Raw genomic sequence first — 17,319 nt, 5'->3', positions numbered from 1 at the left:
ACCTGGCAGAGGGAATTAATGCGGTTCACAGGACTGGAAAGTGGGTCAAGGTCCAGTGCTTGCTGCAGCCATCCCAGCTCGCTGTAGACATCTAGTTATACAAAGACATCTATTGTTATTAACCATGATTAGGATAAGATGCTAGTGAGCCACCAGAGAAGGAGAAGGGCAGCCCAGGAATCTGGAGCTGCCATAAAGATGAGGAAAACATGCAGGGTATATGGTATATGAGCATATGGGCACGTGCAGATTTTTGACACACTACCCATTTCAGGCCTGTGCTAATAGGTCTGTAGCACAGGATCTGTTTCTCTCAGGTTTTATTAGATTCTCTCAGTTCTAAATTGAGTTACTGTGTCCTGACAGTTGCTGTCCTTGAGTGAATTAAGTATGATCATAAAAAATAGGCCGGTACTTTATGTAGCCTGACTGCCACTATTATCCACTGACACTGACTTCCTCATAAACCTGATTGTTTAGATTCATTGTTCAGTGAATGTTACATAAACATCATATGTGACCCCAATTCATTTGGTGCTATATAGCAGTTTTATAAGACACATGACTGCACTCACCAAAATGCACACATTTATTATACAAGCACTTCTCCAGATACAGGGCTGCCTGTATTAGATGGTCACAGTGAACTCTTCTGCTCCCGGCTTTGTGTAATGAGAACAATCTCAGTCATTGTGCCCCTGTCGCTGTCGCTCTGACTGAAAGTGGTTTTGGAGCAGAACAGGTGTATTTTTTGAATAGTTGGGGCGGACTATGCGGGATTGCGCAGAATGAACATTTCTGGATGTGTGTGGATGTTTTAAGGAATGTAATTGTGAAATGTGATTTTGATTTTGGAACTTCAAAGAATCACAATCAGCTTTACTTTCCAAATTTGGACACAAGAATCTAGACTGAGAACATACAGAGTACACATACAGAATTCAATTTAATTCAAGTCAATTTTATTTATAGTATCAATTCATTAAAAGACTTATCTCGAGACACTTTACAGATAGAGTAGGTCTAGACCACACTCCATATTTTACAAGGACCCAACAGTTCTTTAAGTTTCCTCCAGAGCAAGCAACAGTGTGACAGTGACAAGGAAAAACTGCCCTTTGAGAAGAAACCTCGGACAGACCCAGGCTCAGACCCAGACCCAGACCCAGACCCAGGCACTTGGTAGGCGGCGTCTGACAACCGGTTGGGGTTAAAATGAAGAGTGGCAATAACAGTCCCAAAAAATAGTAGTTTGTAGCAGATCTTTGTAGTAGTTCATGGCATAGCCGGGCACTGTGCAGCATTACAAGGCACAGCGGGACGTAGCAGGACGTAGCAGGATGTAGCAGGGCACCGCACAGCGTAGCAGGACATAGGAAACATGCTGGGGGAAAATGAACATCAAGACTCCAGGGAATGACTCCCCAGAGCTAGCTAAAACAAAAAGCTAAAACAAGGACAGCAAGCTAACGGAGATAAGCAAACATAAACAAATGGCCAGTATGGACGTTGACAAAATAGTATATTGCTGTAGCCTGACAGATAGATAGATAGACAGACAGATATATACATATATATATATATATATATATATATATATATATATATATATATATATACACAGACATGTGACACATGACATCCACGCACACATACCACTCAAAAACAATTTTGATAATCAATTGAGTCATTTAACGAGCCAGAAAGTCCAACATGAACTGGTTCCACTTTCTCAAATGTGAGGATTTTCTCTGTTGGACAGTTGGTTTAACAAACAAGAACTTCACAAGCATCCCTCTGAGCTCTGGTTAATGGCATTTTTCATTATTATTTACCGCAGTGCATGTGGAATTGGAATGTGTATTCCTATTTGGAAGTTTCCATCTTGTTTCGTCATGCATTGAATCAAAGAGGTTTCTAAGGCTGCATGAGGTTGCACAACCCCCCCACAACTTGAGCAGTTTTATAGAGAAGAATGTGGATGAATTGCAATGTCCAGCTGATGAAGGCCTATCTTTACTGTTAGGAATATATAAAGTTCACATTCATGTGTAACAGTCACTACTCAAGGCTATGATTGCTTTTTTAAATTCTGATTTATAAGTTTAAAAAAAGAACATTTCATAGATGCACCTTTGCATCTACAAAATACTCATTTGGGGGGATACTTATTCATGCAAGTACATTATAGTATAACAAATAAGTATAATATATCATATGTAGGGGTGTGTTTTTACTTTGAGAATAGGTTTCTGTTAATCAGTGTCAAAAACGCCACAATAAATGAATCCTGATGTCTGTTGAATGTTTTTGATAGGCTTTGTATCTAATGATCTTTTTACACAATAAGCAAGGAATCGACTTTAAAACTCTGTCAAAACAAAAAAATAGAATAATTAATCACAAACATGGGCATCAGTGTGTTCACTTGTGTCACTTAGAGGATTAAAGTACATCCCAAATGTCTTGTACCTTTCCTCATATTAACTCTGTGTTCCTGGCAGTGCCAATGACACAGAGCAGTTGCCCAGCATGCCAACATGTCAATATAGCAGTGAGCCTGTTTCTCATCAACAGAGCACCGAGTGCCAGTACCCAGCATGCCTTGTTCCTCTGTATACAGAAGCAGAGGTCCCGTACATGTAAACTAGGTCTGTTTGGAACAGCGTTCAGCCAATAAGCATCTAATAATTCCCTCATTTCCTGTTCGCTTTCCTGTTCTTTCAGTTCTGGCCAAGATTTTGTTGTTTTCTCTTTAGCTCCACAGAAAAACACAGACCATGTTTATTTTATAAGGTTTTAGTGTTCGGGGAGCCCCATGAGTGCAGGGTGAGGAATATTGCTTAACCAGAATAGTAACTAACACGAGGCCACATCTGATTGGACAGTGATGTGGGTGTCTCGTTGCACAGGTGAAAACACTCAGAATGAGCCAGAGATGAAGTTGTGAAGATGGGATTTTTCATCTATTCACCAAGTAAGGCCGCAGAGGCAAAATAGTAACACAAGAATTAACAAAATTATGGAAGAAATGTGTGTGAAAGTGTTTGAATGATGAATGGTTCCTGTGTAAAAGCACTCAAGACTAGAAAAGCTGTATATGAGAACAGTCCACTTACAACTTACACTTTTAAGAAAATAAAGTTAATTGACTTGGGAGTAAAAAACGATCAGATAATTTAAATATACAACTGTTCACTAATTTACCTTAACTCAAGTCACTGCTCTGAGGGCATCCAACAGACGTACGTCCTGCTCCCTCTACAACAACAGTAACATTTCACAAAACCACTGCATACAGTGGTGTGAAAAAGTGTTTGCCCCCTTCCTTATTTCCTGTTCCTTTGCCTGTTTGTCACACTTAAGTGTTTCGGAACATCAAACTAATTTAAACAATAGTCAAGGACAACACAAGTAAACACAAAGTGCATTTTGTAAATGAAGGTGTTTATTAATAAAGGTGAAAAAAAATCCAAACCATCATGGCCCTGTGTGAAAAAGTGATTGCCCCCCTTGTTAAAACATACTATAACTGTGGTTGTCCACACCTGAGTTCAATTTCTCTAGCCACACCCAGGCCTGATTATTGACACACCTGTTCACAATCAAGGCATCACTTAAATAGGAGCTGCTTGACACAGTAAGGTCCACCAGAAGATCCTAAAAAGCTACACATCATGCTGAGACCCAAAGAAATTCAGGAACAATTGAGAAAGAAAGTATTGTTTAAATTGGTTTGTTGTTCCGAAACACTTAAGTGTGACAAACATGCAAAGGAACCGGAAATGAGGAAGGGGGCAAACACTTTTTCACACCACTGTACATTGACTACTAATAAAATAATTACACAAAATCCCGGGTCACTTCATGTTACATGAAGTCATAACGTCATTTAAACCTAAGGATCGTGGCAAACTTTCCTCTACGCAACAAGGAGAGCACACGCTGTCAAGACAAAGATCATATGTTACCCTCTGCTACCTTTCAAACTCAGCACATAGACACGTAGGTAACAAAGGACAAACGTGGTGATTGATTATCATCACCAATAATGTTTGGGAAGTAAATGGAACAGTTTTACAGAATGATGCATTGATGAATGTAGCCACAGCATATAAATCTCCGTGGTATATGCATGAAGAAGCCAAAAAAAAGATGGAAAAATCTCCAAAAGGCATCAAATGACAGATTAGACATTCGCATAATATGTCACAAAAAGTTAGATTTTAGTACAGGGTATTAACCCTGCAGGGGGCCCAAACTTTTGCAGACGCCATTCTTTTGTTTTCTGTTATTTTAAAAAGTGTAAATGAAAGAAATAAAATCGAACTTTTTGTGACATACTGTACAAATGTCTAATCTGTCATTTGATCCCTTTTGGAGATTTTTCCATCTTTTCTTGGCTTCTTTATGCACATTAGTAAAAATTTTACCTGGAGGGCCCATATTTTCGAGCCCCACTGTATATGTATGTACATATATGTGTGTGTGTGTGTGTTTGTGTGTGTGTGTGCAAGAAAGCTACAAGAATACTGTGGGGATATGATGAATGAATAGGCTGATGATGATGATGATTAGTGACAGAACACATTGGCACGCTAAACAAACATACAGGCAACCTTTAGATTCAGTCTTTTAGACCCATGTGCCCCGATACAGAGTATTTATTTGAAAAGTTTATCCCACAGTGCTATTATATTTATACCCTAAGGTGTTGCCAATAACTTCAGCTCAAGGTCCAACTATGACTTTTGTGCCAAGAGACCTCACTAAATAATTAGTTGGACAAATGCTTCTTCTTGCTATTCACAAAAGACATGCAATTCAAAAGTCAGGCACACACTCACTCCAGAACCTGCCTCTCCTTTTGAATTGTCTGGCAGAAAACAGACACAGACTTGCTTATTTTTTTATAAAAGCAACCAGTAATTTCACAGACAGTTGCAACCTGCAGATAAAATGATAATGTGGAGTCACACCCACATGAACTGAACATCTGGCAACAGTGTCAGGTCATCAGTGTAACTGTCAGCATCCAAAGTGAATGCAAAAAGTAAGTAAAAAAAATGTCAGAGTTGATTTTTTGTGTGTGTGTATGCTTGTGTGTGCGTGTGTGTGTGAATCCACACATTCCCCCTTACTTCTGATCTCCGCCAGCAGGCAGAGAAGGTCCTCCAAGGTTCACCTGTTGGCTGACGAAAAACATGCTGTGGCTACAGAAGTCCTGTCAGCTTCTTCCAAACATGTACAGACCACCACATACTGGATGACAGAGATTACATCTCCAAATAAACCACCTTCTCTGTTCATCTGAAGCCTTGTGTCAACACACAGGCTGACCTGCACAGCCTGAAATAAAGATAAAACAGATGTTATCTCATCCACCAGGCTGGGACTAGACCACCAGATGTAGAGCTGGAGTTGTTTTCATGGCTATTTTGGTTGCTGGATGAGAATTTGAAACGTAAGTTTTTACAGTGAGCACAGTATCCGTATCCACATATCCATCAGTAAGCACGTAATGACAAAAAATGCCGTATGAGTCAGGAAAAGGCCAGCTGTTTCCACTGTGACCCCAAAATCCCTTTAATACTAACTGGCATGAAATCGAAAGAGAGGACCACAATGGAAATTAGTCCTGGACTTTATTGTGTTTTTATCCTCGATTGTATTTGATGTCTTTTCATGTGTGAGGTATTCTTGATACAATATGAAGCTAAAGCTTTTGCATTAGGAGCCAACAAGCGACATGTAATTGTTTCCCTGCCAATCCCAAGCACGTCAAGTTTTTCTCAATAAACCCGTCGCGCACATCAAACTGATCAACAGTGGAACTCTCCCATCCTCCACGGCTCAAACTGGCAACCCCGTTATTCTGTCACTTGTTTTTCTGTGAATACGTTTATTCCTCTGTCCTTTCCCATTCCTTTTGAAGTGTGGTAATCATAATGATTTGTTGTTTTCCTTTCTCATTGTTCCCATGCAAATGTAGTGGATAATTGCCAAGAGGTTGTTGTGAAAGCACGAACAAAGCGGGTGATGAATGAGAGAGCCCCGAGGGCCCCGGGACCCCTGCAGAGCTCTACGGAGGGGACACTTAGCTTTTCCTTATGGCCAGATAATGCATACCTGCAAATGAAATGATTAGTTCTTCAGTCTACAACATGTCAAGAATGAAAATACCTGCCCAACAGTATGTTGAGTGTGTTGAAGGATTGTCTCTAATGATTAAAGGGCCAATCCACAGATTTATTTTTAATTTTTAGAGTAAGGAAAAAATAAGTAGTCAACATTGGATTTCTGATGATGTCACCCTGATGATGTTTAAATACGACAAACTGGCAACAAAGAGTTTACAGTACAGGGAGGGTTTGAGTTGCATTATGGGAAGTGTAGGATCCAGGGTTTCAAAGCTATAGGGACTAAAAGTCAAAATAACTCTGCCTTCGATGCATTCATTTGAATCAATCTTTTTTATATCTTTATGCAAGTGCCCTTTAACTGAATTACCTAATTGTTTGTTATAGACAAATCATTTAATTGACTGATTATTGCTTTAGCAGTGCATTACAGCTGACAATTGATAGGAAAAAAAGTGTGAACAACTTTAATGGCCAATGCATTATTTAAGCTTTATAAAGTAAAATAGCCTACAACTTCTATATTCTCAAATCAAAAACAGACCATTTGTAGATCTCACTAACCCCAGGTGAGCGGTATTTTTTTTTATTTTTTATAGATAAAATAAGATAAGACTTTATTGATCCCAAACTGTGGAAATTCACTGTACCAAATGTATCTTTAAAACAATTAATGGTACTGAATAACTGAATGAATAAATATAAAAGGATGACTTTATAACTTTACAGCGCATCGTTAGGGATTCTTTCATTACAACATAGTTGTACATGGAGCTCACAAAATCTCTTAAACCATAGACAGTTAAAAAAACATATTTAAACTCATGCCAAATCTGAACTACAACTTCCTCACAGCATTGCGTCAAAAACTTGCTGTTGATTGGTTGCAGTTCACCTAAATTTGACCATCCAGGTTTCTATATGGCTCCATTACCCTGTTAATCAAACACATTCAATCTGAACCAATCAGCTCTTGAGTTTGTCTCATGTGGGCGGGACCACCCCGCTTCCTCACACAGCACGCTTGTTTCCTGGTCGTTGCTAACAACCTGCTGCCTGCTACTTGGTATGTCCACTATCCGCTCGTGCGTTGACGCTTTCCCGCTGTAGTGGTTTTGAGATGTCCGTAAGATGAAGCCGTGTCGACGCTGAGTGCTGTGGGACTCTCAGCTCCGTGCTGGCTGCATGGTGCCCCGTGTCTCTCTGCTTGCTTTCTGACGCTTGAGGTTTGCAGTCTGGCCTCCAGCCGCGGCTGCGAATTAACTTCATTTCTCAGCGTCGCCTTGCTCCGAAAACCTGTTTCTTTTATAAAGATGGCGGCGAGGAGGACACTGTGAACTAAATGACTGTCAGAAACATCGCCTCCATTTGTAATATGGTGAGTACCTTGCCGGTTATATATCTGTGTGTGTGTGTGTGTGTGTGTGTGTGTTTGTGTGTAAGCGTGTGCGCGCGCACATTGAACGGAACGGTGGTCACTACTTATCCACGTTATCACATGTCGGTGGTCAGACAGGCTAAACCTTCATATTAATATGTCGTAGACCTTCATACACTGCTTCTTCCTTGGCGCGTGACATCGTGCGTTTGACGACACGTGATTGGCAGGTGAATGAAGCGGCGCGTGGCTTTTGACAGCTTGTTGTGACTGCATGATGTGATGCTACTGCAGGGAGCCTTCCCTTTGATTGACACCGGATGTGTCTAAAGCCTGCAGTGCTGGTTTGCAATACACTGTTATTACACTGCATCCCATGCAGAACAACTTCTAGACTTAGACTTCTCTTTATATATTTATTATTTATTTTTTATTCTATGTATTTGTGTGAATTTTACAGACACATTGGTGAAGATAGACCTCCTTAACAAGTGTAACGGCACTGCTAAACACGAGTCAAGTTGGAATGGACTTGCTTGGGAAGACATTTGGTGAAAGGGTTTACTAACCATTCCTTTGGTTTGCAGGGCTGAGTGATTATGGTTGAAATCACAACATCCGTTTGAATATTTTCCTATTATTTCATTATTGGGGGGGGGCAGTAGCTCAGTCCATAGGGAGTTCGGTTGGGAACCGGAGGGTTGCAGGTTCGAGTCTCCCCGTACGGAGTGTGGACTGGTAGCTGGAGAGATGCTACTTCACTTCCTGGGCACTGCCAGGTGCTCCGGAGCAAGGCACCGTCCCCCCCCCCAACTGCTCAAGGCGCTGGTCCAGCACTGGCAGCCCCCCTCACACTCTGACATCTCTCCATTTTGCATGAATAGGTCCTGAGCACGTGTGTATTTCCTGTGTGTAGTGATTGTAATTTCCCCCTAAATAATAACTTATAAAGAGAAATTATTATGTGTTGATCAATTGTATTGTTTATAAAATGTCAGGAAAGGGTAAACATTGCCAGTTATAATAACCATTTGTTATCTAAAATTCACTTTACTATTAATTATGACAAAGAAATGCATCAAATCTTGAGATTTGAGAATATGGAACCAGTAAATGTTTGGTATTTTGTCCTCATTAGTTTCCCACAGCCTAAGGGCTCTGACACACCAACCCGACGGCCGACCGCCAGCAGGAAAGGCAGTCGGATCAGCCCCCCCTCCTCGAGTTGGTCAAAAAAAGTGCCTCGGAACACACCGAAGCGATGCCGACTTCCGCGCGCGCACGAGACGTAATACGTCTCCATAACAAGCTGTGGTAATCTGTATTGTCGCCCCAAAAAATTAAAACCGTAAATGACGGAACATCTCCCCAGACCTCGTAAACACACAGCACCCTGTCGTCACTCATTGTTTTCATTAGAGAGCGTTGCTAGTAGTCAAGGAGGAATTGTTGTTGTCATTACTCGCTGAACAGAAGGAAACACGATGGCGAGTAATAAGATGCAGGGGTTGTCAGCTAGGTTTTCATACCAATAGCTAAAAATTACAATATTCGAGACTTAAAAAGCTTCATTAGAAATTAGAAATTTTTAAAATATATTTCTGAGGGAAAAAAAATCTCACTCAAAATACTTTTTAAACACTCAAACATTTTTGCTATCAGTGTGAAAAAAACATTCTCAAAAAAATAAAATGGGTTTATCTCAAAACGTTTCTCAAATCTGGCTCCATACATAAACTGCAACATGTATTACTGCCATTATGTTGATAAGGACTTTCAGACATTTAAAAGCACATAATGAGAAACTTTATACTAAAGGTTTCCAGCTATAATTATTTATAATACAAAGTCTGTGGGTGTTGTGGATCTTCTGCTCTGCAGCTCTGTACTCAAAGCCTGCATTGTTTTCTTTGAGAAAATCAAGGATAAGTCTTTTATTCTTTTGAATAAATGATGCCACCACCTGCTATTTATAATGAGGAGCTCCAGAGTCAAAATGTGGCATCAGGTGTCAGTAGCCGTTGCATGGATGTTTCATTTTTCTCTCACTCTGTGTTGTGTGTCAATTTTTATGGACTTTTAGGAATTTACCCACTATTTTCTCTCAAGTTGTGTATAATAAAGGTCACTGTTTGCATTCTAAGACTTCCCACGTGGGAAGAATCAGTTTGAATGTAGTGAACAGTACTGTACTTGGACTTGTGCTCAGACGGGAAGCGGTCAGTTGGACAAAGAGGTATTCACTGTCGGCTTGTGACGGGAGAGAAATGACAGTCATTGAAAGTCAAAGCCTTCCTCGAACTAAATTGTCTTGTGTTCGCTCGACAAAGCTGTGGTTCATTTGGAAAAGCTTTGAGCTCTGACAGGTGAAAAGGCTCTGACAAGAGATAAGTGGTCTGCCTCTGCAATCAGGTGCAAAATACTCCTGACTTTAGACCGTCCATTTAGACCATATCCTTTTCCAACTTTGATAGGAGGGGTAATAGGTTTTTTTCTGGCAAGAAAAGACTTCATGACGAGCTACGGCATTCTCCTGGAAATTAATGCATTGGCATTTGGCAGAAAGGATTATTTTGTCAATTATACTGCCCAAAAGAGAGGCCTCTCATTTAGATTTATCTCTTATCTACAGCTTTAAGCTCTCAGTAGTCCTTCACTACACAACATTTCAATATTCATTTGGCTATAGACTAGACTAAGCAAGTGAGGCTCTCTAATAACTGACTGACTGGGTTGCATAAGATGATGTTAAGAAAAAACAACATTGTCATCTCCCATATTTTGTGTTTTTTTTAGGGCACCAATGCCTCTGCTCTGGAGAAAGACATCGGCCCGGAGCAATTTCCAATCAATGAACACTACTTTGGATTGGTCAATGTGAGTATTAGGGGTGTACCATTCAGAAAATGTCACAATTCCGATTCAATAACTATTCACATTATGTAAATGAAGTTACTTTTACCATGTATGTATGTATGTATAATTATATCCATATTATTCATGTGGATTTGTTTTATTTTAACACCCTGTTCTGTATGTTGTGTGTGAAGTCTGTAAGCTACTCTGACCTTGAATTTCCCCATGGATCAATCCAGTTTCTATCATGTGACATACACAAAAAAAACAACTATGAATCGATTTTTGAAATTCTATTCAAATACAAATAGATTTTTTGCACAGCCCTAGTGACTATCACTAAATTCTCTCATACAATAACAAAGGGCACTGCCAAAGAAACCCTGGTGTCATTTTTCAAAACAAACCATGGCCTGCCATGGGACTCCGGTGAGTCACGTCCTCTGCTGAATAGCTAGCACTGAATGTAAGACTGTTGTTTGTGAGCCTGTTGGCCAATATAGGGATGTTTTGTTTCCTTAATATCTTATATCACATAAACACCCCAGATGCTGTCTCCCCCAGATGGATAAAAACAATTGATCACGTCTGTGTTAGGCCTGTGCGATTCGGGGAAAATATGAATCATGGTTTGTTTTGCTTAGAATTGATATCACATTTCTCTGCAACTATTTTTTTGACCATAACAAAAAAAATTAGCAGTACCCAACATAGATTTTTAAATTTTTTTGAAGTTATTTAAAACTGTGAACGGGTTGAATCGAGATTGTGATTTTATACTGATTAATCGTGCAGGCCTGATCTGTATTTTTCCAGCAGCTCATTTAACAACATGTCTCTTAATAAATGGACTGAACCCCCGTTTCTGTTCTTACCTTTGCCCCTGCCCCTCCCTTCCTCAGTTTGGAAACACATGCTACTGTAACTCGGTGCTCCAGGCTCTCTACTTCTGCCGGCCTTTCCGGGAGAATGTGCTGGCTTACAAAGCCCAGCAGAAGAAGAAGGAGAACCTGCTCACATGCCTGGCTGACCTCTTCCACTCCATTGCCACACAGAAGAAGAAAGTGGGCGTCATCCCGCCCAAGAAGTTCATCTCCCGCCTACGGAAAGAGAATGGTGAGAGCCCAGTCCTGGTTCAGTGGAAGACATGTAGGATTGCTAACATGCATTGGTCCAAACTGAAGTCCCAATCTCAAAACTCTTCACGCAGTCAGCTAACAGAAGTATAGTACATAGTCTCGCATTGCCAGACCTTCCTCCACAGCGCTGCAGAGGAGGGTCTGGCTGGTCCACACAGTATTCTGTGATCCAAAGGTTCCCGCTAGAGCTGCGGAGATAAATCATTTATAACTGATCAGTTGTCAACTATTAAATGAATCAACAACTATTTTGATAATCAATTAATCAGGCTTTTTTTTTTTTTTTAAGAAGTAAAGAATTCTCAGATTCCAGCTAAAATTTAAAAAAAGTTTTAGTTCAGTTTTTTTCTTGTCAAAAAAGATATTTGAGGATGTCATCTTGGAAAACACTGACATTTTTCACCATTTTCTGACATTTTATAGACCTGTTTATGATTATTTTAAAATAAATGTTAGTTTCAGCCCAAGTCTCCATGAGCTTTACATGCCTTCCAAAGTAGCGTTTCTATTTAGTATTCTTGTTTTCTCCACAGACATGTTCCTAAACAATCTGAGAGTGGAGATCTGTGGATTTGTAGTGTGTGTGAGTTGCGGTTCTGGCTTTAGTGTAGTCTGCATACTGGAGGTGAAGGGCAGGTGCATGTTGGAGCTAAGGTCATTCACAGAGTGGAACTGACAGAGACCGACTGTTCTCTGCTGTCCATGTTGAGGAAGCTCTTTATGTGAATGAACAATGCAATCTCTGTTGGGATCCAGTTTTGGTCAGCTACCCACCCCCACCCCCACCCTCCAATCCCCCACTCCTCACTTGTCATTTTTTTTTTTAACTTTCACATACATATCTGTCAAAACAGAAGTGTGTCTGGATGTTGGTATAATTAATGTAGCCTTCATATTTTATATACATGATGTGCAGTACTGTAGACGTCTCTCTGGCCTAGCTCAGTCTGAAGGTAACAAAATCTGCCAAGTAATAAACACATTCTATTTGGCTTATGTACTGCGTACAAAAACCAACATGTAAAATGCTGCTATGTACATTTTGTTCCCGACAGCGCCAGGCTAACTGTTTCTGCTTCTTTCAAGTCTTTATGCTAAGCTAAGCTAATCGGCTGCTGGCTGTAGCCTTTTATAAACAGACAGCCATGAGAGTAGTATCGATGTTCTCATCTAACGCTCCGTCACAAAGCCAATAAGCATGTTATCCATAATGTCAAACTTTCTCTTTAAAGGGAAGCTGGGATTCAGGCCATATAGGCTAAGTGTGCAGAATTAGTATGTACAGAAGTATTTGATTCAGATAATCCTTATGAAATGGCTGGAATCAAGATCAGTGGCCAAAACACTTGCCCGGGACATCCAAATCATTTCCCCTCTATGAATTATCTCCCCTTACTTTATCTCTGCGTCTTACTACAGATCTGTTCGACAACTACATGCAACAGGATGCCCACGAATTCCTCAACTACCTGCTGAACACGGTGGCCGACATCCTGCAGGAGGAGAAGAAGCAGGAAAAGCAGAACGGGCGCCTCAAGAACAATGGCACCGCCGTCACCACGGAGACCGAGACGGAGAACAAGACAGAGCCCACATGGGTTCACGACATCTTCCAAGGCACACTAACCAATGAGACCCGCTGCCTCAACTGTGAAACGGTGCGTGTGGCTCACCTTTATTCACCCAGTGAGTGTTTGATATGAAAGTAGTATATTTAATGCATTTAACCGTCCCCGGCTCGGTGTCACCCTGAAAAACAGATCTGTCCTCAATAAGTCTGGGAAAGGGATTAGCCTTTTGTAGAGATGCAACAAGACAAAAGACAAAGCGCTGAACACACCCGGAGGGCTTCCGGCCACCCACTGTACGTCAAGGCTGGCGGAGGCTTTTGTCCTCACAGTTTTGAGGGCGAGGAGTGGGAGGGGTTGCCCAGAACAACCCCTGCCAACACCACGCCACTGCAGTGCGCAGAGACAAAAGCTACCCAGTGCAATCAGCATTTCAAAGACGTCTATGTGTGTGTATAGGTGTGGGTAGGCAGGGCGTTATGTCACAGCACAGCAGGCCTATCTTCACTGGCTCAGTCAGAGAAAACCCCCAGTTTAGTTATGTTATGGTCTCTCTCTCTCTCTCTCTATCTTTCTCTGACAGGTAAGCAGCAAAGATGAAGATTTTCTGGATCTTTCTGTGGATGTGGAGCAGAACACGTCAATAACACACTGCCTCAGGTAGACTCGATTTATTACACGTTCAGTCCCAGTCAGAAGGCCGACATTTATATTCCCTTTGGTGAGAATGAGATTGAATAACCATGCCGTCCTGTGGCGTGCTCTCCCCTCCAGGGACTTCAGTAACACAGAGACGTTGTGCAGTGAATACAAATACTACTGTGAGGCATGCTGCAGCAAGCAGGAAGCACAGAAACGGTCAGTAAAGCACTGAGCTCAACATCCACTGTCCTGTGTCACCGTACACTTTTCCTAGCACGTATGCTTTTCTGCAGGATGCGCGTCAAGAAGCTTCCTATGATCCTGGCACTACACCTGAAGAGGTTTAAGTACATGGAGCAGCTGCACCGCTACACCAAGCTGTCCTACCGGGTGGTGTTCCCCTTAGAACTCCGTCTGTTCAACACGTCCGGGGATGCGGTCAACCTGGATCGCATGTACGATCTAGTAGCTGTGGTGGTTCACTGCGGCAGGTACGGCATGCCAAATACCAGTCCAAAATAAAAGACCTTAATACGAGTCGTGGTGCGGTCCCAGTTGATGACCAACTAGCTATGCAAAGATATATCATAGTGTCAGGGTTTGACTTTTCATTCCTTCAACCTTCTGCAGACTCACTGATCTGACTTCACATTAGATGATTTCCATTAGAAACAGGTTTTGGCTTGTAGTCCTTCAACTGTAAAATAGGGCTCATTGATTCTTGCTGGATCCCGTCACTTTATTCTATATAATATTGAGACAATAGTTTTGCATTTTGGGAGTGTGCTCTTTCTTGCCGAGAATTAGATGAGAAGATCAAGACCACTCTTGTCTGTACGGTGAAGTCATCATGTTTGACTCATTGTTGGATGTTTGAACTTCCCTGCAGAATGATGATGATATATACGCAGAGTGTGAAACATTCTACTAGTTTGGAAGCCAAAAGGTAGACAGATGTAGCACAGTGTGGGAGTTTTGGAATTGCAGCATATTTACAACAGAGACTCACTGTTTGCCTCTGCTTCATCAGCGGCCCGAACCGAGGCCATTACATCACCATCGTGAAGAGTCACGGCTTCTGGCTGCTGTTTGACGACGACATTGTGGAGGTGCGTCACTTGACATCTGTTTTGCTGTACATTTGCATTCACTGTTGTTCTTTACCTTCAGTAAGCAGCATCTTGCTTGTGTTGTGCAGAAAATTGACGCCCAGGCCATCGAGGAGTTTTACGGGCTTACCTCAGACATCTCCAAGAACTCTGAGTCAGGATACATCCTCTTCTACCAGTCCAGGGAGTGACTGGAGCTGGATCAGGGACACAGCAGAAGACTAAAATAGGACAACACTTTTTTCTTCTTTTTTTTTTTAAACCTTCAGCCTAACAGACCCCGACTCCTGCCATCTCCATCCCATCCTATTCCCATCCTCCAAGTCCGACCTCGTGCCAATCCTCTGTCCCATCCCTAACCTCTGGCTTTACCTGTGCTTCATCTCTCTCTCCGGGTAACTTGTTTCTTGCCTTTTAGTCACCTGCATCTGGACTGCACTTTAAAAACGAAAGCAAAAAGAAAAGCTCAACAGCATGACAAAAAAGGTGTCAATGGAGTCCCACACACACAGTGTAGACCAGTGGGAGGAGCCTGCAGAGGTGATTCTCCACCAGATACGAGGTGGGGTTGAAGGGTCTCGTGCAACACAGACTGTTGTCAGAAATTGTTCAAATGATTTATATGTGTATATAAGGTCTTCTTCCATGATGCGTCACCCTTGTTTAGTTCCTTTCATTAGGGCTATTTCCCCATCACTGTTCAGTCCGGTGATATGTTCCTGTCCCTGGCAGATGCATGAGAAGAGAATCAAGTTGGAGACAGACACGGTATGATGGACAGATTTCATGCATTTACGATGGATTAGAAGCAATATCTGAGCACTAATTAGAGAGCACTCACAAGTAGGCCTGCACGATCACAATGTTTTAGCTTACAAGTGATGTCACGATTCTCTGCCACGATTTTAGTTTTCACGAAGTGCAATGTTTATTGACCACGTGAACAATGAAAAACTGAACAAATTGGCAGTACCAAACAGATTTTATGTGGCACCTATAGCACATTGCGCATCACCACAAGCCTGTGACTCGATGAAGAGAAGGGAGAGCAATGCAGCGCTCGGGAGCGCTTTAAAACCTATTTTATACAGTCTTAGTTTAAAACTCACAGAAGAAAATAGTAGCGTTTGTGATGCAGTTGGCTCTTAAAATTAAATAGTCAAAGTTATTTAAAAAAACAAAAATTATTTAAAAATTGTGAATCGAGATTGCGATTGTATAACAATCTACGTGCAGGCCTACTCCCAAGCTAAAAAATAAACGACCTAAACCTCTGCTGAAACTGTTGACCGTACAGAGGTGGTTTGTCCCATGGAGAACCCGTCTGTGAGCCGCTGTCTGCTTAAACTCACGTCAGACAATCAGATATGATCAACCCTTAATCCAAGCGATCCACGTGCTCCAACACTACACCCGAAAGGAAATCCTGCTGGTTTCTGATGGATCTCCATTCCATTCAGCTGAATCTTTATACGTTTCAGTCAGATAGAAAACCCATATTTATTGTACTTAACATATTTATTTCTTTTATGTGTAGTGCGGACTGGTAGATAATGAAGGTTGATGTGTAAAATGGCTCTTTTGAGAGCTTTGTAATGTAAGACCCTTCTGTCTGAGCTCTGTGTGAAGGACACGGTGTATGTAATACACAACTTAAAGCTGGGGTAGGCTGTTTGTTTTGCGTCATTGGGCAAAGATTCTATAAGAGTCTTTTAATATTGCAATTCAAGTGGTCTGAGCTAAAACTAGACTCCTGCACCTACTACTGGCTTTGTTTTCAGAATTAAGATAAACCTAGCCAGGGACGAAAGACTTTGGCCAATCACAGGTCATTTTAGAGAGAGGGCGTTACTCGTGGCTGTTCTACACATGAAGGTGCATGTGTACGGCCCTTCAGATGGTGAAAGGCTAATACAATGGTGGAAGAACGTGCAGATAAAGTTCCAGCATTGGCAACAACTATCTACACTGCAAAGCAAGCCATTATGATATAAAAAAAAAATTCTAGTACTAGTACTGGCACAGGCTACTGTATGTATGTGCGTTTGCTCGTGCTCATCTGGTGGGAGGGGCTAAGTACAGCCAGGCTGAAGGAGGAGCGCTGCACTTTCAAATTCTGGTGTTTTTCTTTCTTATTTTCCATTTCCAGAAAACTGCCTGCCCCAGCTTTAAAAGGACAGCTGAAAAGAATTGTATCAGTTACATTCTTAATTGTTAAAAGTTTGCATGTTAAATAAGATAAGACATGTTAACATGATGCAAGTGAGACCAAACCCTGAACAGCCCAATCTGAAAATAGTGCAATAAGAGGTGAAGGTATCCAGTGTGGGTAATCCCAGTGACACTATTATGAACTACATTTAAATGTTAGCAGTAGTAGATGTGTTTCTTAGCGGCTGAGTTCTTTCCCCAGTGCCGTGTGGTTGTAATATTCAAGGTAAAGGCCCCCACCCTCTTCACCACGTGCAGTGCACACTACCTGCTAGG

General features: G+C 41.5%; 1 protein-coding gene across 1 annotated transcript; it reads left to right on the top strand.

Annotated features, from left to right (window-relative positions):
* The first annotated feature begins 7,146 nt into the window (after positions 1-7,146).
* On the top strand, positions 7,147-16,570 carry usp46 (ubiquitin specific peptidase 46). The gene is made up of 9 exons (XM_034881782.1): positions 7,147-7,518; positions 10,315-10,395; positions 11,277-11,490; positions 12,933-13,171; positions 13,665-13,741; positions 13,856-13,939; positions 14,017-14,214; positions 14,754-14,832; positions 14,922-16,570. Exons 1-9 carry the CDS (start codon positions 7,483-7,485, stop codon positions 15,021-15,023), a joined length of 1,110 nt encoding a protein of 369 aa, XP_034737673.1. The 5' UTR covers positions 7,147-7,482; the 3' UTR covers positions 15,024-16,570.
* The last annotated feature ends 749 nt before the right edge of the window (positions 16,571-17,319 follow it).

The sequence above is a fragment of the Etheostoma cragini genome, chromosome 9, assembly GCF_013103735.1.
Source record: "Etheostoma cragini isolate CJK2018 chromosome 9, CSU_Ecrag_1.0, whole genome shotgun sequence".
NCBI lineage: Eukaryota > Metazoa > Chordata > Actinopteri > Perciformes > Percidae > Etheostoma > Etheostoma cragini.
This window is presented reverse-complemented; position numbering and strand designations above follow the sequence as displayed.